This window comes from Sardina pilchardus, chromosome 8 (genome assembly GCF_963854185.1).
Source record: "Sardina pilchardus chromosome 8, fSarPil1.1, whole genome shotgun sequence".
Taxonomy (NCBI): Eukaryota; Metazoa; Chordata; class Actinopteri; order Clupeiformes; family Clupeidae; genus Sardina; species Sardina pilchardus.
In genome coordinates, this window is record NC_085001.1 from 25,777,210 (window position 1) to 25,802,472 (window position 25,263).

General features: G+C 40.0%; 2 protein-coding genes across 3 annotated transcripts; both read right to left on the reverse strand.

The window, feature by feature from the left end:
* Window positions 1–243: 243 nt before the first annotated feature.
* On the reverse strand, window positions 244–20,297 carry LOC134089091 (uncharacterized). 2 transcript variants are annotated; one of them, XM_062543400.1, is made up of 9 exons: window positions 20,214–20,297; window positions 14,410–14,499; window positions 8,233–8,319; window positions 6,132–6,218; window positions 4,720–4,821; window positions 3,377–3,815; window positions 3,086–3,213; window positions 2,342–2,500; window positions 244–2,195 (listed from the first exon to the last, which is right to left on the reverse strand). In XM_062543400.1, the coding sequence occupies exons 2-9, from the start codon at window positions 14,496–14,498 to the stop codon at window positions 2,123–2,125; spliced, it is 1,164 nt and encodes a 387-aa protein (XP_062399384.1). In that variant the 5' UTR covers window position 14,499; window positions 20,214–20,297; the 3' UTR covers window positions 244–2,122. The 2 variants fall into 2 exon arrangements, 1 of the variants encoding a protein (XP_062399384.1); XR_009940020.1 differs by lacking the exons at window positions 244–2,195; window positions 2,342–2,500; window positions 3,086–3,213; ... (3 more) ...; window positions 8,233–8,319; window positions 14,410–14,499 and adding exons at window positions 17,442–17,976; window positions 18,183–18,348; window positions 19,338–19,408 and having other exon boundaries at window positions 20,214–20,269.
* Window positions 20,298–21,404: 1,107 nt separating this feature from the next.
* On the reverse strand, window positions 21,405–24,826 carry LOC134089716 (uncharacterized). Its single transcript, XM_062544159.1, has 4 exons — window positions 24,006–24,826; window positions 23,752–23,848; window positions 23,067–23,189; window positions 21,405–21,655 (listed from the first exon to the last, which is right to left on the reverse strand). The coding sequence occupies exons 1-4, from the start codon at window positions 24,780–24,782 to the stop codon at window positions 21,405–21,407; spliced, it is 1,248 nt and encodes a 415-aa protein (XP_062400143.1). The 5' UTR covers window positions 24,783–24,826.
* Window positions 24,827–25,263: the final 437 nt, after the last annotated feature.

A 25,263-nucleotide genomic window follows, 5' to 3' on the forward strand; every position in this document is an offset into this window, starting at 1 on the left:
TATACCTATACAATTAGTTACATGTTTCTTAATTCACAGTATGGGCTTTAGTAATTTCGGACTTATTCATTCAGTTGGATTAGGCCTAGGCTACACTTAACTTTCACTTTTGATGGCCTACATAGGTTACAAACATGTAAACAAAAGCCACACTTGTGTTCAAACAAAACATACTTTCAGTTTCAGAATGGAAATAGCCAAGGCTTCAGTCACCAGAGGGAAAAAAAGGTAAATAAATTCAGGATCTCGGAGTATTTTATTTTTTTTCCACAGAAGGCCAGGATATTAACATTGCGTGTCTGTGTGAAATAATAAAAAAAAGTCTGTATATCATGTCGTATTCTATATTCTACACATGAAAGAAAAACAGAAACAGAACCTTTCCTCACTTAGCGCCCTATAGCTATAAATACTGACTATCGCCCCACTGTGTTTTTTTTTTTACAGTATCAAACAGTCTAATTCTGCCATCATTAATTCATATGAGGTGCCAAGGAAACATTCATATCTTATGTTAATATACTGTCTGAAATATATAACTCTTCAAGAAATGAACAAGTATTTAGGCTACACGTTACAGTCATAGTTCTCTCAGTTTTAGAATTTACAAAGAAATTACAGCATATTGCACATATTATTCATATTAAAAAGACCCGACACATTGAAAATACAACACAACACATTTAACAAACAAATGACACATCTTGACATCAGATAAGACATGTGATAACGGCTGTCAAACAGTGGCATGATTTGATAATCCTGGGTTGTTGTTGCCTAACATTCAACACACTTTTTTTTAAATCTAAAGTAGCAGACTCGCAAGTCTCAACTGCAGGTTCGGGAATAAAACCCGGGCCAAAATGGTGATATCAAATGGTGATATTACTGCTACTCCACCATGCACATAAAGCACAAGTTGTTTTGGCTTTGATAAAATCCATGCAAGCTTGTTGGAACAGCGGAAGTGTCGCCACCTAGTGATCAGTCAGCCAGGGTTTGATTGCTGAACACACTACTGCACACTGGTGTTGCTTTGATATAAAAGCATGACTATATATAAATATAAATATAAATATTGACCTTTTATATGATATAAAAGGTCAACTGTTCCAGGATGAGAGATCCAAATCAGCTTTAAAGAGCAATGCCCACTGGTGGCGTCTGACACGCATCAAATGATGGCAGACATTAGAACTCCATTACTTTTAACAGGACAAAGCCCACTGGCAGCATCTAATGCGCGTTGACAGCAGTTTAGAAAATGCCTTTATCTCTTGAGCATCAAATCCATAGACGTTAACGTTGCCACTGAGCATTGGCTTTTGTCAATAAAGGTGCATACCTGCCAAAACTATTGTTTTTCCCGGGTTTCTTCTATATTTCAAGATCATCTTCCAGTGCCCTCCCGTTTTGTTATTTCTCCCGGAAAAACTCCCATTATTTGCATGACCATCAAACTTAATTTTCTGTTAGTCTGATATATCCCAGGTTGGCAGATTGTGTATGAAATATGAAATACACCCTACACATTCACAGCCACTTAGTCACTTTTGTCATAAAACCTGGCAACCCAAAACCAGATAAGAAAGTGGGTACACACTACACAGCCACTTAGTGTTGCGAGCAAGCGGACTAGTTGAAAAGCCTACTCAAGAACTAGTTGTTGTCAAATGTAATGATTAAAGGCCAGTTCAAACACAAGATCCGCAACGAGACGAGCTGCAACCTTCTAAAAACCAGCAACTTTCTGCAACAATGTGTTCTAAAACTGGGGCGTTCAGACCACTGCAACGACATTAAAACGGCAACAATGTTACCATAACAACAGTCTAGGCGTGAGGACAAGATAGAAGTTTTTAGCCAACGTCACAATAGCTCCGCGCAAAAGTGTTCTAAAACTCTGCAACTAAGATTTGACATGTTGAATGTTTAGCGACGGCTTGAAACTGCTTGCAACTGCTTGCAACTTTTGATTCACACCGCCGCAACTGCTCTCCGCAACAGTCTCAGACCGTCGCGAATCTTCGGTTTGAACTGGCCTTAACACATCACATAAACTGTTATTGAGTGTTGATGAAGATTAACATTTGTTTTTTAAAAATTGCCCGTTTTTTGAAAGCTAAGTGTTGGCAGGTATGATGTCACATTTCATCTTCATCAGCATCTCCTGCAGCATGGACGGCTTGCTGGATCTGTTAGGGGGTTAGGAATACCTTTTGTTAAAAATGTATAAGTAAAAGGTGACAACTGAAGTAAAACAACCAGGGTGCTATTGTAATTGAGATTACATATGAGCACTGAAAACACATTCTCTTTGAGCTATTTGGTGATCCAATACCTTTCTGCCACTGTGTCCTCTTGGTCATTCGTAAACTGAAGTTTCCTGACTGTTGTTTTCATATGCATTGATGGATAGGGAGGGCTTTCATCATGTCCTCTTTGCACAGACCTGTTAGGGTCGGAATCAAAGGAGCCACACTGGGACTTTCCTGACGTTCTGTAATTGAGAGAAAAAAGAGCAATTTGAAAAAGTTACGCATTTGGAAATATAATTCACTTACAGACTTACAGCTTTCCTAGTATGATTTTATGATTATATCATATAATTGTCATTATATGATAAATTGAATGACTTTATTGTTTATTTACTATTCTCCTATATACTATATTCATTAGGTTATTGCTTGAATTGATATTGTTTATTGCTATATTGCTATTGTAGTCTGACCAACGTTTTGATATTGTTCACAGTTAAATAAATTATTGTATTGTTTTTATTTGTATGTCGCTTTGGACAAAGGCGTCTGCCAAATAGCAATAACCATAACCATATTGTTTGTCAAAATAACAGTTGATTGAAATGTAAATGACAAGACAAGAAACCTGAGTGACCTTGATGATTTGTAAGCATAGCCTAATGGTAATATTTTATATTGTCATGCTCATGTAACTTTGAAAATAGTTGTTAAGTTCTATTACTGCCATGTTTGTTTTATTCTAATGACTGCTTCAACAACATGATTATGTAGGCTACCAATAGAACACTAAACACAGCATGTTAAGTATTTTGAAGCACACTAACCCAGTTGGTGGGGTCATCATCTCTGGACATATAGAGCCTGCAAGAGGTGATCTATCAAAATTATTTGATTGCAGGGCATCAGCTTTATCAGTTAGGATTGGTTCAGGATTTGATGATGATGTGGGGGGCTGAGGAACAAAAAGCAAACTGATAAGTACATGGTATGTAGGCTTACAATTATACACTATGTATGGTAAATTGTGTATTTGCTTTCCAGAAGATCACTATAATCTAGCCAGCAATATTACAGAGCAACTAGCAATATTACAGAGATAATTTTTTCAATCAAACCTCTTTTGTAGCCTCTACACATTGATGCTTCTGAAGTGCAGGGACAGTGTAGTGATCTTTGATGTGGACTTCACAATACTTGACATTGCAGGTCAGACAGAACTTCACAGCCCTCAACTTTCTCATTCTGCATATATCACAGGCCACTTCTCCAGGTTTGACACAGCTGGGAGCAGGAAGAACCGGACTGTATCTAGCCCACTTGAGCAGCTGGACCAACGCTCCACTGATGTAAAGTTCTGGACATGTACTGTATTCCTTTGAGCACTGCGATTGCGGACACTTATAGAGTCCCTCCTGGTCAGGCTGCTGCCAGTAAGAGTTGATGCACACACTGCAGAAGCTGTGTCCACAGGGGGTGTTGACTGGATTATTAAACACTTCGTTACAGATTGAACACTTAAATTCATCGTCAGTCAGCAGTCTTATTGCCAGCTCACTGTATTGAAAAAGACAAAAAAAAAACCAACAACATTTGTTTAGGGTTGCCTAGCAACAGACATGCCTTTGCTTTTGTGAAGAAAAACTATCTACAGATATATAAAAACGTTGTAAAAGAATTAAGTATACTGCTTCTTAAAATGGTATGAATTGTTTAAATATCCTTGTAATCATAGATATATCTATGCTTGCAATTCATTTGACGTATGCTTGTGACCGGGAAAGACTTGGGCCATGTGTGGCATGAGCTGCAGCAATTCATTGATTTATTGACTAATGCATATTTACTTGCCTAAATCCTACCACACAGCCAATGATGCGACAGTCAAACGCAACAGTGGAATTCTGTTAATCTCTTTACTGGCGACGCGATCACCCATCAATTCAGTGGAAATACGCTGACAAGACAGGTGTTTTCTATTATGATGTATTGCCCTCAAAATTAGAAAGGGGCCGATTAGAGTGATGCAATGGCCATTGTTCCACTTAATGCATGCGTTGCCTCATTCACTTCGATTGATTCTATTCAATTTTGCCATAAATCGCCGTCACCAGCCGTGCGCGTAGGCCTTCATTTTTAAAAATCAAACTTCTCTGATTCCAGCTACATACATACATACACTGGTTTCTTTATTCTTCTATCACAGTACATATTTGGAGCATGTACACAACTGTATATCTTGGGCTTTGGAAAACCATAACCCTAGTGTTTCCAGAAAACATCCCATTATACTCTCAATTACTCAACAATGGAAATAATTATTTGCAGCACTAGTAATGTGCATATCTTAATAAAAATGACCAACAGCGCCAAGATGACCTGAAAAGCAGGTTGTGTACCAAATTGGCTACAACAATCAGGGAGCCACACTAATGAGGGAACATCCAGAAATCTCTCAAACCTTTTAGATAGGTCAGGTTCTCTGTTAGAGTTCTCTATTTGACCCTTTGACTCTTCAGAGTCCTGGCTAGGACATGGCAAGCTGCTCCTGTCAGATTTCCCACTGAAATAGAAACAAACACATTTAGAAATTTGCTGTGGAGAAAGTATTTGCAGATAGTAAGTTGCATAAGATGTTTACATTTAACCCTCAAACTGCCCAGGTTTTTTTTTTTTTTTTTTTGCATAAAAATTTCAAAAGGCCATGGCTTGAAAGTGGTCAGAGATAAAGTCCTACTGTAAATGTGAAAATCATTGAGTATGAACTAAAGTTTATGGAGGGGGTACATTTACTCATCTAATTTGCATATTATGACGTCACAGGATGGCAATAACATCAAATTATGCACCTTTCAGTAATACTGGTTGTTGAACACATTTTAGCAGTTTTACTTTGATTTTTGTAATTTCTCCGACATAACAAACGAACAGGTCACATGTCACAGTCACATGTAAACCAACAATAGTAAACTATTAGTATTACCACAATCCCTATGTTACCATACAATAAAGTAGCCTGGTCAAATCAGTTCCTATCGCGGGTGACTTTGAAGTTCTCCAGACCCCTATTTTTACTAGCCCTGCTGTCTGCACCATGTCAATTACAGACAAATACAGCCCATTTATGGAGAGCCGGTCCACTCGCTATTAACTCCATTGTACCTGCAGTTACCGTTGCAGTTCCACTAGGGGCGATCACGAGCAAGTGATCAAACAATGGGGGTCTATGGGGCTAGACGGCTAAATTTCAGTTTCACCTGATTGTCATTAAAAAATCGAAGATTGGATTTTAGTTTCTGCAAGCTCAATATGGGTTATAGGTCGAAAGTTGAATGAACAATACTTAGCGAATACCGAAGCTCTGGATGTCTGCCAACTAGTGGTGGAGAGTACAAAGGAGATTTGTCACCTTACTCGGATATACCGTCTGTTTTAATCAGTGATGTTGCTTGTCGCCGTATGGCGCCTTGGGCGGTTAGAGGGTTAAGAATCACCCTGCAAATGACAGGTCTTCGATGGAAAAAGCATTCTCAAAACAGAATTGGGTTCAAATGTCAAGTCTACATAACACAGTGGCACGATTCTGTAGGTCTGCACAACTTATACAGGTAACGTAAACACAAATATCTAATTATGATTTTTGTGGTTGAGACACATATTCACTTATTCTGAAAGAGGTCATTACTCAGAATATGATGTCCATGTAAATGTACTACTCATTGTCAACATTCAGATCAATATTCCAAATGTCTCTAAATGTGCCACCTCTGATTGGTGAGCATGCTTAGTGCATGAGAATCACCACACTCCTGAAGCTCATGAATCAGAAGTGCAACTATCTGGAAGCTTTCTAGAATAAGAAATCTCTCAAACCTTAATGGTTCTCCTTTAAAGTTCGCTGGATGGTCCATTGAGTGGTCAGTCCTCACAGAAATCTGACTGACACTCGGTGAACTGCTCCTGTCAGATATAAAATATAAATAATCTGGGGTTAGGTATGCGTAGGTGCGCAGTGTGGGGCCGGTGGCTGTGGGGTGGTGTATTATGGGTATCGAGCATCTTGGAGGAATAGGCGATATATGTGGTCACTAGAATGTAGGGGGGTCATGATGTACAGTACTTTTACTCTGTGTCAAAGTTGCTGTACCATCGTCATCTTGGCAAACTATTGTACCTTGAGCATGCATTGTATCCCAAAAATGGCCATTGTAGTAATATCTGGGAACTGAAATCTTGAAAGGACACCCAGTGCAACCTTCTTTTTGTCCAAAATAATTCATTTTTGCAAATTCCCCCTAAACCTGTTGTTTAGGCCTACATACCGTAAAACTCCAAACAATAGCCCGGGCTTTTATTTTGCCAAATCGCCAAAATGCACTGGCGTGTATTTGAGACAGGCGTCTATATGAGACAGGCGTTTAATTTAGTGTTGTTAGTTGAGTGTAGGTTTATTGTAGGATTAGAAATAACTACCCAATAGCATAAGCAGACGGAAAGCATGACAACAGGAGGTTAGGCTACCACATTATATTACGGTAGGCTACTTTATTTAGCCTATAATTCGAATGTGTTTCACAAATCAGATCACATTAGAATTAGCCTACTATATTAGATATGTCTTAAATTATTGGCAGCTTAAAATAACGAAACGATGTGACAGCGGGCTGAACAATTCAAGTTACCATCGAGCCTGTGAACTTGTTGCCCCTGATAACACATCAACAATAAAGACTGAATGCTACCCTGTAAAACAACTGCAATCGTGTGATTAAAAATGATCCTATTAATCGCTATCACCGTGATCCTCAACTAGGCTACTACAAGTTGATTTGCGAATTCCTCCTCCTCGTCGCTCTCCTCCATTTCCCTGCCTTGCTTGCGTAGCTCCCGATGCGCAGGTCTCTCCCTCTTTCGAGACAGACGTTACAGCTCAGCCTTTACGCACCCTCTTTGGATCAACCGAGAAATATCTTGCCGCTGCTTCTCCCGAATTTTGTTAGGCACATTTGACAACTATCAGCTTAAATGTCATTTAAATCAAGTCTTTTTCTTTTCCGCCACGGTATTGAGAGAAATGCGGAGAAATGCGGAGAAACGAGAGAAAGTGAAACTAAACAAAGAAAGTTCGTGATAAAATATGTTGTCTAGTGCGCAAATTAAAAAAAATGGCATTAATTAAGTAATGCAGGACATAGGCCAATGTCGAAAAAAGTTAAGCATTTGGAACTCTGCCTTTCACTTCCGCAGTCATACAATTATAAATTTAGTGTGCGCAATCTGCACCATGCTGGCGATCTGACGGGTATAAGAAGAATAAATACAACCCGAAACTAAAAAAACAGACCAGGCTTCTGTTGGAGACCGGCCTTTACCCCAAATCTGTAGCCACACCGGGCGTTTAAAAGAAACATGCGTCTATTTGGGACTCGGCTATTGTTTGAAGTTTTACGGTAGCCTAGTAGCCCATGCCTATGCATTCTAAGGCTTCAGTGAAATATTGGCATACCACTAATAATATAGACAAAACAATGACTACTGCCAAGTACAAACAAATGCTGGGAATATTATTTTTGAGCAGAGCTATATGGAGCTTCAGAAAAGATGTTGAGAATGAAGAAGGTAGAAACACTTTCGGGATGAGTAAGAAACACATAGACAGCATAGTAGCGACAGAAGTGGCCGTATAAATTAGGCAGTGATAAAGGTATTATGGAAACATTCACAGAAGGGATGTTTAGAACTTTGTCATATTCTGAATAAGGTCAATACGCAGAATACGAATGTCCATGTAAATGTACTCATTGTCAAGTCAGCTCAATAGTTCAGTTCAATATTCCAAATGTTAATATTCCAAAGGTTGTGCCACCTCTGATTGGTGAGCATGCTTAGTGCATGAGAAGCACCACATTCCTGAAGCTCATAAATCATAAGTGCAACTATCGGGAAGCTTTCTAGAATAAGAAATCTCTCAAACCTTAATGGTTCTCCTTTAAAGTGCGCTGGATGGTCCATTGAATGATCAGTCCTCGCAGAGATCTGGCTGACACTCGGTGAACTGCTCCTGTCAGATACAAAATATAAATAATCTGGGGTTAGGTATGCGTAGGTGCGCAGTGTGGTGCCGGTGGCTGTGGGGTGGTGTATTATGGGTATCGAGCATCTTGGAGGAATAGGCGATATATGTGGTCACTACGGTGAATGTAGGGGGGTCATGATGTACAGTACTTTTACTCTGTGTCAGAGTATGCAGTGTATGCTGAAAATAGCCATTGTAGTAATATCTGAGCACTGAAATCTTGAAAGGACACCCAGTGCAACCTTCTTTTTGTCCAAAATAATTCATTTTTGCACATTCCCCCTAAACCTGTTGTTTAGGCCTACATAGCCTAGTAGCCCATGCCTATGCATTCTAAGGTTTCAGTGAAATATTGGCATACCACTTATAATATAGACAGAACAATGACTACTGCCAGGTACAAACAAAATGCTGGGAATATTATTATCATTAGTTTCGCAGTGAAATTCAAATTCTGTTGTGTTATATTAGGCACACATGGTTGTGAGGTATCTGAAAAAGTACTTCCGGGATTTCGAAAATCATGATAAAAGATGACAGAAGCTGTATTTGGCTGCTAAACTTGCTATAGAAGATCGTTGAAGACCAGTAACCACTCGGTAAGCTGCACATTTTTAAAATCGAACGTTTAGGGGTGTTTTAAGGACAGAATAGTCCATGCACAAAGCGAGCAATGTTAAAGCCATACAGAGCTTCATTCTAAAGCTGCCAAATTCCAAAAAACAAAAAACGGGCTTAAAGTGTAAAATACCAAAATATTCCTTTAAAAGACCAGGCTATTTTTGGACATGTTACGGGAGACATAGAGCTGTTTGAACTGACCTTAATCCTGATTTTATTATTGATGATATCAGCAGTCATCTTTTTTTTTTAAAGATTATTTTTTGGGCTTTTTATGCCTTTATTTGGACAGGACAGTAGAGAGAATGACAGGAAGTGAGTGGGAGAGAGAGTCGGGGTGGGATCTGGAAAGGACCACGGGGCGGGAATCGAACCCGGGTCGCCAGCGTACGGTGCAGGTGCCCCAGCCAGTTGCGCCACTGCCGGGGCCAGCAGTCATCTTTTATAACCCATCCAGAGGTGTGCATGATGTAGGGCTGGGCGATATGGCAAAAAAATTGATCACGATTATTTTTCCCATATTGAACGATCTCGATTTTTAATCACAATTTTTTTTATCAGACGCACTTTGCATCCGTCGGGCTCATAGGGTCAGGCCTCCAGACTAACTTTTTGCGTTGGTTGCACCGGTGCGCCTAGCTTTTTTTTTAGGTGCACCAGCACAAAATGTAGGTGCACCCACATTTTTCATTGCATCGCCTTTAACGCCAAAAAGACACCTTTTATCGCACTCCTTTCATATATATATAATGTGAATGATTTTTTAACAATAAGGCGTAGAAAAAGCTTGTCTTTATTTGAAACACAATATATAAGGAATATGCATATTCTTTATAAAGAATTATATATATAGGGGAGAACTGGGACAATTGTAACAGCGGTACAAATGTAACAGTGTTTATTTCTCAAGACATGGTGAAGCTACAGAAACGCAAATAGACTGATATCAAGTAATTATCTACAATCGTATAGCCATCCAAATATGAATGGTCTACTGTACATACAACCAGAGATATTAAGCAAAAAAGAGCCAAATTCAAGCATCGCGATTTTTATTTTATTTTAAACCACAACTGTTTGTTTAAGTTTGCGTCGCGAAATTTTAATGTGTAGACTTCAATCAAACGCCATTCATATCGTCAGTCCCTCTGTTTCAAGTTAACATGAGTGCCATTTGATTTATATAGTCATAGCAAATGCAATTAAATGAAAATAAAAACATGACCTGTGCGGGTTAGTTGTAACACCCGTCTCTATGGCAAAATGAACTGATTTTATCGCGCATGCGTGAGCAGTTACATTGCGAGTTATGGGTTATGATTTTTGTGCCGCGATCACCCCCAATTAAAGTTAACACAGCAACTTCAAATATCAGTGTTGGACCAAATGCTTCAGACATGTAAGAGATAAGCAGTTTATCAACTATATTAACAGGTTTTATCAAGCCGATATGACCAAAATAAGCATATTTAAAGGTTGTTCTGAGCTAGCATAACATCGTATCATACGGTCTGCAATGGCTAATCACTCATACAATAAATTAGCTTTAACAGTCATACAATTTGACTTTTTTTGTTGATTATCTATGAAAACAGATGTTCTTTGTTTAAGCCAGCAGTGTTTTGTGTTAAAATATGTTATAGGATTCACGATTTTAAGACGATTTTAGCACTGTTACAACCATGACACTATACCGTTACAACTGTACCGCACTTTTTATGGCTGCGTCTAGGTTGTAACAAAGGTACATGACACTGTTCAGTTAAATTATAAACAAACTATAAAATATTTTTTAAATTCTGTTTCAACTTTCATGGAGTATAGATGTATGACTCTGTGCTGGTCAAGTTTCATAGCTCTCAAGTCTATCGTCTTTGTGTAAAGCTAGTTTGAACTGAGACAGTAAAAAAGTGTTACGATTGTGCCGGTTCTCCCCTACATACATACATACATACATACATATATATATATATATATATATATATATATATATATACGTATATACACTGTATAATGCTTTCTACATAGGCCTACTGAAATTTCGGATATTCATGACATTCATGACTATTCATATTACAACTCCGCCTCTTTAATTCAGCTGTCGGCTTGAAGCCTCAAAATATTGTAAACAAAGTAGCATAGCATTAGTTGGCTAGCTTATTAGTCTACTGGTTGGACTGTTCAGTTTCCCCACGTGTGTTTAAGTTTCAAGGTAGGCCAATACTTTTTCTCCTTGGGACAGGACCTTTTGAGTCTTGGAGCTGGAAAACATTGAGATGATCAGTCAACTTGAATGCAAGAGTTTTATTAAAATTTGTGCAGTATGCTATGATGCTAACCGGATTTTAATTATGATTGCGCTAGTCGTCTTCTGTAGGCCTACGTCATTGATTTCACGATTGTGAATATAGGGAGGGAAAGTGAAAACCAGCGCCCCAAGTGGTTGCGTTCCTATCGAAGAGCAGCTGCAATGTTAAGTCCCATAGACCGACTTTTCAAAAAAATACTACGCAGCTATTCCAGCGATCTTATCCACCAAAAATATTTTTCAGTCTTCATACTGTAATAATCTACTAACTGTGAAAATATCAGACCCTATTTCGCCTTAATTAAAAAAACCGTAATTGCTCGTTTCATTTCATAAATGGACTACAACTTCAAGTGACGTGACACCCTTCCACGACGTTACTCGCCTAGCATCGTTTGTTTATTAGCCTGTTAGCTAGTTGGTTAGTTAGTAGACAATCAGACTTACTGCCAGCTCTTGTGTGAGTAGGAGCACAACACAAGTTGTCCCAACATAAAGGTAATTACCACGCGGTTTACATCGCTCTCTGTTATTACAAAAATATGTAAAGCCAGTTCAGCAAATTGCCGTTTTGATCAGTTGGAGATGAAGCGCCCAAACTGGTGACGTCAAATGCTACTGTAGCTAGTACTGTAGTTTGTTATCACCATGTTACAGACAAACTCAAAACAATTAAACTGATCCTAAAAAATAAAGTATGACCACTAGAAGCAATAGAGCTGACCTAAATGCATAGCATACTGAAGGCATTTAACTAACTTCCCATAATTGGCCGAGATATATTTTTTCTAAAAGAAAATCCCATCCCCTCCCGCTAGCCTCTAGGAACGCAACCACTAGATGGCGATGAGATTACTTTCCCTCCCTATATACATGTCGAGGGGGGGTGTTCATTAAGCGCGCCACGCACGAGAGATAGAGAGAGAGAGAGAGAGAGAGAGAGAGAGAGGGAGAGCGAGAGAAAGCGGTCCTAGGAGAGAGGGTTTACTTCTATACAGTTTGGAGTTGCACGCATAGTCTAGCCACGTTTACATGGCAACTTGTGAAAGAAATATATGCTTTCACCCGAGCAGCGTCAGGCGCACCAGTGCGACCTAGAATTTTTTTCAGGCGCACTGTTGAAAATATTGGGTGCATGCAGACAGTGCGGTGCCAGGAAAGCGGGTTGTGATGGTTGTCGTGCACTTTGCTGCAGCATGTTATGCACGTGATCGAGAAAGTATACCCACAGCTGATCACCGTGATCGAACTTAATTTGATCGCGATCACAAATCGAGATCGTATAATCGCCCAGCCCTAGCATGATGAACTAAACTTTATCCAAATGGCAAGCGGAGGACATCCGTAAAGGTGCGTAAACTGGTTATCCATAGGCAAAGTAGCCTTCTACCGTTCCCCGTCGCTGCCCTCAGTGAATTCTTTGATGTCATTAGATGGTGCCCCTTGTCACATGCAATTCAACGGTTGGACAACTTTGAAGTAGAAAGATTCGGATTTGCACGATTCACACAAGTCACCCAAAGCAACGCGAAAAAAGAGGGAGGCGCCTAAAAGCGAGCTGTTTGCATCCCTGTATGTTCAAAATGTTGGAAAATTTACACTCTATACAGAATATGAACTTAGTGACATCCCATTCTTACTCCATATAGGGTTTAATATGACATTGGTCCACCCTTTGCAGCTATTACAGCTTCAACTCTTCTGGCAAGGCTTTCCACAAAGTTTACAAGTGTGTTTATGGGATTTTTTTTACCATTCTTTGTGAGAACACACACTCATTTTGGGTGAGGAGATTGGCTCTCAGTCTCCACTCTCATTCATCCCAAAGGTGTTCTGTTGGGTTGAGGTAGTCTGTGTAGGCCAGTCAAGTTCATCCACACCAAACTCTGTCATCCATGTCTTTGTGGACCTTGCTTTGTGCACTGGTGCACAGTCATGTTGGAACAGGAAGAGACTATCCCCAAACTGTTCCCAAAGTTGGGAGCATGGAATTGTCCAAAATCTCTTGGTTAATGCTGAAGCATTCAGAGTTCCTTTCACTGGAACTAAGGGGCCACGTCCAGTTCGGGGATGACCCCTTCCTGTTCCAACATGCATGACCCCTTCCTGTTACAACATGATTGTTACTGTAAATACCACTACCATCTCTACCCTTAATTCTACATTAACCCTAAGCAATTCTACCCATTAAAGGGATAGTTCGGGTTTTAAGACACGAAGTTATATGGGTTCCCTGTCAGCAACGTTGTGCATCAGCACTGACTTACCTCCCGACAGCGTCCTGTGAGCCGAGATCCAGCCGGTTTTTGATCGTTTTTGATGCTGAAGAAAGTAGTCCGGCAAGTTTCTGGGGTCACGAAAGTAAAGTGTTTTTCTTCTCAAAACCATATGCGTTCAACAGAGTGATATATTTGCACCACAAAAACGTTGTCCAGCTGTCAGTAGCGCGCAGTGATAGGAATCGCGAAAAATAAGTAAGTGATAACGAGGTTTGAATTTTTCCTGGACAACGTTTTTGTGGTGCAAATATATCACTCTTTTGAACGCATATGGTTTTGAGAAGAAAAACACTTTACTTTCGTGACCCCAGAAACTTGCCGGACTACTTTCTTCAGCATCAAAAACCGGCTGGATCTCGGCTCACAGGACGCTGTTGCGGGGTAAGTCAGTGCTGATGCACAACGTTGCTGACAGGGAACCCATATAACTTCGTGTCTTAAAACCCGAACTATCCCTTTAATATGAAGCACAGGGCAATACATCAATCAATTCTACAAGATGCTCAGGCTATGAATTGTGTAGTTTTACAGACAGAGAAACTGAAAGCTTTCACAGTAACAAAATCAACAATTATAACACATTTGCATGTTTGCAAGCTTTTATCAGTGCCAAAAAAGGAAGACACTTATACAACATCCAGAAGGCAGTTAGTGTATATGTAATAGTGTGTGATGGGTTTTGGTCAAACAAAAACACGTTAGCATAGTGTCAACAAAAAATTATGATGGCATATTCTTTTGTACATATAAAATAAAACTGATGCAAACTGAATCGTCTCCTGTGCTTCACTTTGTAAAAGGCTGAATGCACTTTTTATCTCATGGACAGCACAGCATTGAGAGAGACTTCAGGACATGTCATCTCACCTCTTTGGTTCCAGGTCCATCATAGTCTCCTCAAGATTGTGGCCACGGGAAGGTGATGGTTCTTGTTCTGTTTGTACTTGTTCTGTCATTCTAAAAGGACATCAGGCAAAAAAGGTCACTGATGAATTAACAAAAGTAGGAGATGGGTAACAGCAGGGAAATAAAGGAGGGGGCCAGTGTCCACTCCCTGAGCCAAGGTACAGAGTGAACAGGAGCAGATTATGGTTTAAATGGTAAATAGCTTCTTGACTGACAGGGACCCGCAAAGTAATGTGCATGCCATTATGAGAATGATTACCAATTTAATTAATTTCAATTTAATCATTGTTATTGAAGTGTTGGCACTGTTATGCCAATTCCCCACCAGCTCATATTGTTACATATTTTTTAAAAGACCTGGCAACAAAACTTACTGAGTCTGCCTGGAATGCAATCCATAATAAAGGCTGTTATGGTACTCTGACAGAAACTCCCATTTAAATTACACTTCAGTCCAGATGATGGCAGTAGTGTAATCTGTTTGCAAATTCGCGATAATAATGATTACAACAAAACAGAAGAACCTGGCAACCCGAGCAGAGAAATTCTTGCAGTCACGTGTCATATCTCTTTTGGCGGGAAATGTCAGGATGCTCTGCCGTGCTCTAATGTCTGATCCAGGAAGTACGCGGTCGGACTGTGCTGTTGTGAAACAGGCAAACACCGCACCCTAGAACCGTAATGTACTAAACTATCAGAATTACTGAATCTCCATTTGCTTTTGTATATTTCTGTTTATTCATTCATTTTAGCTTTCTTGTAAATGCTTGAGGTTTTCCCAGTTGTCCTAGTCACTACGTCACAGCTGTTTTCGCGGGAAATGTGCATGTGTTCAGCGGTCATAATGCTCGACACAACATTTATCTGCCTGTTTGATTTACATTTTAACATGTTGATTTTTACGCCTTTAGGTGATTTCTTAGGCATTTTGGTCCAATTGTATTGCGTCACCCATCTCTCACACAGTCTTGTAGGGACAGAGTGAGACCAGTATAATCGGGAAAGGTCAAGGTCCAGCGGCCAATAGCCATGCCTACCGTAATGTGAAGCAACACAATACATTTACATAGCGCTTTTTTAGAAACTCAAAGGGCTTCCCAGTGAGGGAGAACCTCTCTAACCACCAACAACATGTAGCACAACAGGGCACGGTTTACTCAAGCTGCTCCCCAGAGTTTTGCCCCCACTGAGTGGAATATCGTCGGTCTGCGGAAACATAAATAGGCGTTTCTATCTAAGTCGGAAACACCCCCTTTTCTTCTTCTCCTTCTTCAAGGAACTATTAACATCCGGTCTAACATGTATGTCAAAGTAAGGGCACAGCCCGCTTTCCATTAGCATTGAACCAAACTTAGTAAAGCAGAACTAAGTTTAAACGCAATCCAGCAGAAGAAGTTGAAAATGGTTGTGCAGTGCATTGTTGTAGGCCTACTTGTTAAATAGATTATCCGTTACGAAAAAAATGTATTGTACTGCAGTATCACGACAGTATTTCCTATAATAATTACAGAATTACTGCACATCAACGCCTACAGTTAATGCAATTATTTGGATACGAAAAAAACGATATTCATAAAGTTACCGCTGCATAAGCACCATGCTACTGAATTGTCAAAAGTCAGTTCTTTATTGGCCATTTGTGTATAAACCATAGACAAATTGGAATTCTTGTGCTGGCCCTTCAAGTCAAATATTTAAAAGCAGACATGACAAATATTTAAAAGCATACATGACAAAAACATGATTCATACAAGACATCAGGCAAACATTGACGTCAAATTATACTGTGTACCCAGTCTAAGAATAGCCTACAGTCCCACAGAGGCAGAGTAGTTTAAGTGCTACAGTAGCCTACAGTGTAAATCCTGCGTCCCTGAGACTGTGTGTGTGTGTGTGCGTGCGCAAGTGTCACACATCCAAGATATTGCACCCTGTCCCATGTGGATACAAGTGCATACTTCTCATATTGCAGTTTAGATATTGCACAGTTGTCCCATTGATATTGCACCGGATTTCCATATTGCAAGATAAACATTTTCCCATAATAATATTGATATTGCACATGATCCCCACATTCCACTGTTAGAATATTACTCAGTCACATTGTTGCTGCACAGTTGTCCCACTAATAATATTGCACCTGATTCATATTGCACATTGTCCCATTAATAGTATCGCACAAGATATTGCGCATTGTCCCTAGTATTGCACATAATCTCCACATTACACTGACAAAGTATTGCACATTATCCCCTTGTTAGCCTTGCATGTAGTCCCATATACAGTACAGTATAAGATATTGCATATTGCCCTTATTCCCCTTTGTAGTATTGCACCTTTCCCATATTCCACATGTTTACAGGTTTGTCACAAGTTGTATGTGCAGTGTTTGTGTCTGAACAGAGTGAGCTGGGTGAAAGGAGTCTTTGATGATTCTCTCTGCTCTCTTCTGGCAGCGCTGTGCATACATGTTTTCCATAGAGGGAAGTTTTGTTCTTATGATCCTCTCTGCAGACTTTATAACATGTTGTAGAGCCCTTCTCTCAGCCTGTGGGGTGTTTCTGTACCAGACAGTGGATTGTAGGATAGGCCTACTGTACAATACAATATTTTGGACACAAAAATGCTGCAGTAGTGTTTTCCCTTCACTCCTTTGTGAGTCACAAATCAGCTGGCAAAGCATTACAGTCCCATAATATTGCTTTGCATTTACAAGGATTTAGCTCAACAATACACAAACCTAACACATCATTCCCCCCTCTCCATTGATCCTCCATCCCTGCAGCACCCTCTCCGATGAAGTAGTCCATAGGCTGACTACAGTCAAATGTCTTTCACTATTCCCAGGCTGTGTATCCCAACAAATTAAAAATATTGATTAATATCCTGGTCATTGAGCAAATGTGTTTAAGGTATATGGAGCATTATGTAATCAGACAGCATAGCTCAAGTTCATACTCAATATGGATTGTTCAATAAAGACACAACAATCATTTATTTGCAAAGTAGCCTAAACTTTATTATAGGACAAACCCAGAAGAGATCAACTTTTTTCATGTTTCATAACAGTTTAAGCACCAAGCATGCATTTTCCCAACTTTTGTTAGAGAACAAATGTGCAAATGCGCAATCCTGTAGATTTCACCAATACTTTGTTGTAGAACAAACACAGAAGAGAAACTTCTGCAGGCCATGCAAGATAAAATAAATAAAAGTAAAACAAAATCTTGGCCTGTGTGTGTGTTGGTGTGTGTGTGCGTGCGTGCGTGTGTTGGTGTGTGCGTGTGTGTGTTGGTGTGTGCGCGTGTGCCATGGGAGCTACTTTGGAAATTGTACATCTTGTACCAAGTACCTCCCATAGCCTGTGTTTAAGCACCAAGCATGCATTTTCCAACTTTTGTTTCGCAGAGAACAAATGTGCAATCCTGTAGATTTCAAAGCTACTCTTCCTGGGAAAGGTGAGGCCACAACCGCAGTGGTGGTGACTGCCCTTTCTGCAGCCCAAATTGCATTTGTAGATCACATATTCTGAACAACAAAAGAATAATGAAATAAGAAATAGATATAAACATCAAATAGCCTGCTAACGTTACATGAAACAATTGAATGGCAACTTCACTTCATTACTAATAACATTACTTTCAGAACCTTTTGTAATTTCAGAACCAATCCATACAGTTTCATAGAAGACCATGATACAGGGCTAAGGGCTTAACTATCAATCTCAAACATACCTCCATAATGTACCACCGTTTTCAAATGGCTCTGCATGTGCGTTTCCACCCTGGCATAGTCACCCTTGTACTCTGGGCAGAAAGGGCAGTGGAGCAGCGTGCATCCTGGGTCTGAACAACTTCGTAATTGTGGCTTCTGACCGCTAGACAGTATGGAAGAATGTAACTGCAGTGATAGGAAGACATGGAGAACATTAACTTATTAGAGAACATTATCCAACTTCTGCTAAGATTCTAGTAGTGATCAACTAACAGGCCTCTAAAGTCAAACTGACTATTCATGGATTTCATCAGGTCCCTTTCCACAGGTGTATACAATCAAGCACCTTGATTATCAATGCAGACTGCATGGTGCTTGATTAATACACCTGTGCAAAGGGACCTGATGAAACCCATGAATTCAAGTCCATTTCCACAGGTGTACTATTAATCAAGCACCATGCAGTCTGCATTCATAATCAAGGTGCTTGATTGTATAGGCTACACCTGTGTAAAGGGACCTGATGAAACCCATGAACACAGTATTAGTAATTGTACTGGTCAAACGTTGTAGAACTCCTAGATGTCTTTGTTTTACATGACAACTCTCAATAATTCTTTAATGTCAATAGGAACATAACAAATTAACCTTTTGGTTTTTAATTATGGCATCACTCATGTAGCAAATGCATCACATCATTGCAAGGATCTTCGGCATAGCCAAAACAAATTCAGCTCCACTACAGTCACTCTAATCAGAATTTAGGGTAATTTGGTGTTAACTGTAGGCTAACCATTTGAGGCCGTTTAAAACGCACCAAATCAACAGGCCACCTGTTCACCACTCAACAGTCTCAGAAAATAATTACAGTTAACCCCAAAGTACCGAATTTAGTTAGGCCTACGTTACGTCTTCACTTTATATGGGTTTAGTTGAGAACAATGTGCGTTGCTGGCATGCTTTTAACGTTACCACATAAACACGATGACTAATTTTTATCACGTACCATTTTAAGTAAGCCTACATATTTTCATACAAACAAACAACATATCACAAGCAAACAATCTATTCCTCCGTTCTGCTTACTTTCGCCTTGCTACCCATATTCTAATATAACGCTGGAATTGCTTAAAATAGTGGTATAAGACATAGTTATAGATATAGAAGTTACTTACGTCTCATCGGTTTAGCTTCAGTTTCTCTGCTATCGTAGCTTCTGCGTGGCTTCGACGAGGACTTCATAGGACTTTTACAAACAGACAAAAGGAAGTCAAACTCCGGAAATTAAACATTTCCCAGATTGCAGTGGAAAGCTCCTTCTGATTGGTTGACTATTCACGACAGGAACGCCTAATTGGGGAGTTTCTTGCAACATATGTAACGCCCATGCCGCAGACCGACCCTCCTCACTGAGTGGACCTTTTCACGGCAGCCATTTTAACATGAAATAGGCTATGGCAGGCCCAGGTGTTAGTAATGACATTAATGTTGTGATTCTGCTACATTTAAACTGAACAGAGACTATATTACAGACTAGGCCTACAGACAACTGTCTTTTTCACACAGTCCAGGACAGCTATTATTCCACCTGATAGTCATAACACTCAAAAGTAGGCCTATGGAAGATGCCTCAAAAATGGACAGCTGCTGCAGTGTTGATTCGATAATAAGCTACTGATACTGAACACATTTGGTCAGAATGGTCAATATGTGTAGCCTAGTACCTACTTTGCATCCTAACTTTAGCGCTGATGTAATGTTTATTGACGTCATTTGTAAGTCGCTTTAGTCAGCTAAGGACTAGGCTATCAGAGAATGTCTCTGGGCTCTGACTACACAAACAACAGGCTAGTTGTCTAGCCTAGAGTCTAGCCTTCATTAGCCTAGGCCCTAATGTCAAAAGTAAGCCCTCAGCCAAAGGTAGGCTATCAAATGTTAAAAAGTTCTTTCCTTCTTTAGTGATTTGCGAAATGATTGCTAATAACTTTTACCCAAACCATGCACCGCACAAAAAGCCAACCACAAACGATGTAAAGAAGTGTTACACTTACATAAAATATCGACCGAATGTCTGTCGTCTGCATCACGACCTGGTGGCAAAATCATATTGAGGGAGTGACCGGCTATACTTTTCGCGCGAATACTTTTCCCGCGTTACAAATCGAAACCAAAGAAGTCATAGGATCTACCAAGGGGGCATGGCAGACACGCCCCCGTAGAGGGCTCCGTGAGTAATGGTGTGTGTGTGGCCCGCGAGAGTTTAAAAGGTCTGATACTGTTTTTGCGATTGGTAGCCTGGCTACATAACTGGCTACATCAGATGTGATAGGCCTATGAAAACAAAATAGACCAGTATTCTAAACTATTTTTGCATGTCGCGAACGGAGAGCCTAAATTACGCGCTCGGTCTAGCCTCCCGCTGCGCTGAAACGCATGATTGTTTTAAGTGCGTGCTTCTTTTAGAGGGGAATCGATGTAAGCTACTCAGATTTCAATTGGTAGGCTATTTGTAAACTAGGCTACATGATTTTAAAAAGCATGTATAATTGTGTATAATAAAAAAAAAAAATCCAACTCTAAATCCTTGCGAATCGAGCAAGTGATTGTTTGGCCAAAAGCGAAAGTAAATCTGCCCACCCCCCACCGAGAAGACGTGCATTCAGATCAGGCATGCTTAGGTGTGGTAATCGCCCTGTTGCTTTGCATCTTCCTTTCAATTTAAAACGAACAACTTAGAATTCTTAGAAGAATAGAATCCACACACCACCTTTCAACTCTAAAACGTCCAAGACAAAGTCCACCGGGACCGCTTGTTTGTGTAGCCTATGGAACGTGACGCATTTCATGGATGCACTTTTTGACTTGTCAGTTAGCCTAGGCTACTCGTTTGCATCACTGGCTAGATGTAAAACTGCATTTCGTTACTGGTATTTCACGTGTGCAATAACAGTAAAGTTGAATATACTCAAATTTAAAAACTCAAAAATATGGAAAAAAAAAAAATACATGGCATGACCTCTTCCTGGCTGATCCTCATTGAAAAGTCAAACTGTATGGAACTGACAGTGGTTTTTGTTTTGTTTTTACAAAACATAACAACCAAAAAAAAAAAAAACATGTCATGCTGATGCCAAGTTGATGATCAAGTTGTATACCGATGCTTTTCTGGTTACATCTGGCCCTTTGAGGGCAACCATTGTGCTGATGTGGCCCCCGGTGAACATGAGTTTGACACCCCTGCTCTATTCCTCGCTGAGTTTGCAAAGCAGTGGTCCTTCATGTGCACACCAGGCCAGAGTGAGTGCATGGTTGAGTAACTGCAGCACTTGTAACAGCTCCTGCCTCTTCTTCAGAATGATCTGGCGCACTTGTGCTGCGACCTCCTGCCGTATCTGATCAAAAGGCTCCTCCGCTTTCCAGAACTTCACCACCTGCCCATCAGGACCCACCAGAAACTTCCAGAAGTTCCACTTTGGTGCTTTCTGCACAGAATCTGAATATTGATCAAATATGTCACAACCAGGTAGATGGCATTCATACGTAAGTTAAAGGTTTGCCCTACTTTGCAGTAAACATATTTTTTGCAACATACAAACGTGCAGGAAGGAAACATACCCATATCCTTGTTTTAGTTTTCTGCATTATGTTTGTATAGACTATATCAGAAAATAGGCAAACAAATACAGTATGTAGTAGCAGTTGGGGCAAAAACTGTACTATATGTTGTTGGTGGCATAATATGCAACTCGTATATTGTCCCTCGCCACACTGTCCCAAGCCACTTACCAACTTGCGAGCGCTTCATCGCCGAGATGTCGGTCAGCGTGCTGTTTGGCCTGCGCGAGGACAAGCTTCTTCAGAAGCTCAGCTACTAGTCGGTCACGTTCGGGAACATCGTTGTAAACCTTTGAACGTATGACAAGCAAACCTTAGGCCACCAAAACTCGTAAAGATGTTGTAAGATTTCAGGTTGTGTGAAATCCTTTTTTTTTTTTTTTGGTTATTTTTGCTATGTTCAAAAGTTGCATTTTTATAACTATATAAATATATACAGTATATTATAATGATAATAACGTAAGCGCATTATTTTCTGTTGCCTCGGTATGTTGTTTTTGTTCTTCTCTGTATGTATAGTATTATTGAATGCACTCCAGGATGGCCGTCTGAGGTCCTACATTTCTCTTTTGAGACCACACTCGTCTTTCTCTCCTTGTCTGTTGCTTTCAAGGTTGTTCTAGACTAGTGTATTCTGAGTGTTGTAGCATATTCCAGTGTTGAGGTCTTATCTCGAAACAGTGCCATACATCACATTACCCATCATGCTTAGCCCTCAGGCTGAGCTTTGTGTCTTTAGAAACAGTCTGGAAACAAATGATGGAAAGATTTATAATGAATTGGCTGAACTGTTCACTACATGGGTACATAATGGTTGTAGAACAGTCAGGCCTATACATGACTCCTCTGGTAGGTCAATAACATATAATTGATTTAATTTTTATTTTAATTAAATGGCCAATTATGTGATTACTGGACCAGATTCCTCTACCAAAACAGCCATTGTTTTGGGTCTGTCTGTTCTGAACATGTATGAAACACGAGACCAAGGACACAGGCATTGCTGTCATATGTCATAAGAAATGCTAATGTATAGATTATGTCACTTGATTTTGGGAGGAAAGACTGAGGGTGTGAATGTAACCTTTCAATGTGAAATGGCTCCCCTATGTGGTCATTTTGTATAGTGCATCTGTGCTGCATTTCATTAAAAAAAAACCCATCAAAAGCATATTATGGTTTATTTGTTTTATTAAATGTTACAATAATAATAATAATAATAATAGTTAGTAAAATGAAATGTAATAAAATAAAATAGAAAATGAAAAATTAGGTTCTGCTGCACACACAGCATTTCCGCACAGACTTGGAGATGGATGAAAAGAATCTGGCAAAAATGTTCCGTTTCTTGGATTTCCCCTCAGAGCCCTTTTCTGTCTGGGATGTGGACGTTTGTGCCTCGCTGCTCTGACCTACAATGGAGCAGGAAGTGTTTCGAAATGAAAGCTTGTCAATGTTTATGGAAAATAATACACAACAGAGTTACAGTGACTATATACGTGAAACTCATTATCAGAATCTCAAGAGGCTGCTATCAGGTTTTCCTCTTTTCCTGAAAAGTGTGACACACCTGCAGGTGAAAAGATGTTTTTTTACTTCATTTAAACTCGTGAGCTATTGGGGCATAGGTGTAAGCAATATTCTTAGTGGAAGACAACCCTATATGTTTATGGAAACCGATTGATATTTCTCTAAACTGGACACAATTAATCAATTCAATGAAGTAATTTACAATTAATCACTGTCTCCATATAGACACACAACTTATTGAGCTGTCTCTGACATGAGCAAATATCTAATTTGTTTAATTTCAATATAATACAATCTATATTCCATATACAGTCTAGAATATTTGCAATGGAAATAGATTGGCATCATACCAAGTACATACGGTGCCATACTGTATATCTGTCGGTATGGCACTGTGCATTCTCTGCTCCGTGGAACAAGCTATTTAGTTGACTGAGGCCTTACCTGCTGTCCCCTGCCGTATATCATTTCCTTGCAGCTTCCTTGCACTTGCATTGGCCTCAAACTTCACTGGACCCACTACATTTGTCTTAGATATATACTGAAATCACAAACAGATCATTTTGACTGGATTCATTCAAGACAGAACTTCCTTTTACACAATAGCAGCATAATGAAATCGCCAACAAAACAAATACACATTTCTTGTTATTTTTTTCAGTAATGTTGAAAACAGTTTTGCAGTAACTTCACTGTACCTTCTTGTTGACCCTCAGAGTCTTTATTTTGGGTTTGATGCAGATCTTCACTTCTGTTTTTACTTTGCTCTTTGGCTCTCCTAGTCTATTTGCTGAATCAGTGTGTAAGCCAATGATCAACCCCAAAGAACTGGTGGAGCAGGCGACATCCTTGACAGAACGATTCGCACCATACTCTGAGGATACACCAACGGCTTGGATGCTCTCGGCAGTTGAAGACCTTGTGGTCTTTACAACTTGGTTTTCACCATCTGCAACTGATGAAACTGCTTCCATCACCTGGTTCACCACTCGGTTTCTCAACAAGTCCACTGTTTCACTCAGAGTCTGAGACGAACAGGTAGAGTCTCCAGAGCAGCTTTCATATGCAGTCTTCGCCATACAGCCGCTGGAGCTTGGTGTTCCCTGGATGAAGTCCTCTGGTCCAACCGCTTTGCTTGGGCATGATGGAAACAGCAGCTGATGCAAGAAACACTTCACAGACTCCTCAACAAACGTGTAGGGATCCTTAAGAGACACACTTTTGTCTGTCTCATCATTTTCTCCACACAATAATGGAGGACCTAGATCAGTAGGCAGGCTTAGTCCCTGGCAAGTGTTCGTTTTCAGCAGATGGACCAACTTATATGCGAGGTCACATGCGAAGGTCTCTACTTCACCACTAGACATGAGCCTATCCAAACGTGTCACAGCTTGGACTTCATCTATCTGTTCTGTATCTGAGGCAGAGTCTAAGGTTGTGGCCTGACATAACTGACATGCTCTACCATCAGACATTGCATTTTTGCTGGAGGACCTCTGCTTTGATATGGATGTATCATATCCTGCTCCAGGCTCTGCTGTCCCAGTAATGGTAGATCCCCCATCCGCTTCTGATGTACTAGACACGGATATGAATGGTGACTTTTTGTATAGAGCGAAAAACTCCATTATCCTTCCTTGTACTTCCTTCAACAAAGATGGCACACAAGTTTGCTCATTTTCCGCATAATACCCAGAGAGGTCATCACTACCTGAGGTTTCACTCTGGTCCAAACTCACTCCTGACACGGTCCCAGTTCTTCTTAGAAATGGTGGTTTGCAACACAGGAGTGTCTTTAGTGTATCAATGACTGTTATTGTAACACTAGTGGTCTGGTCCATAGACGAGGTCAAAGATGAGGTCAAATGAGATGAGGTAGATGCAATGGAAGAATGTTCCAGTCTTTCATGAAGTACCTCATTCACCAGTTCATTGGCTTTCACTTGAAATTCCTCA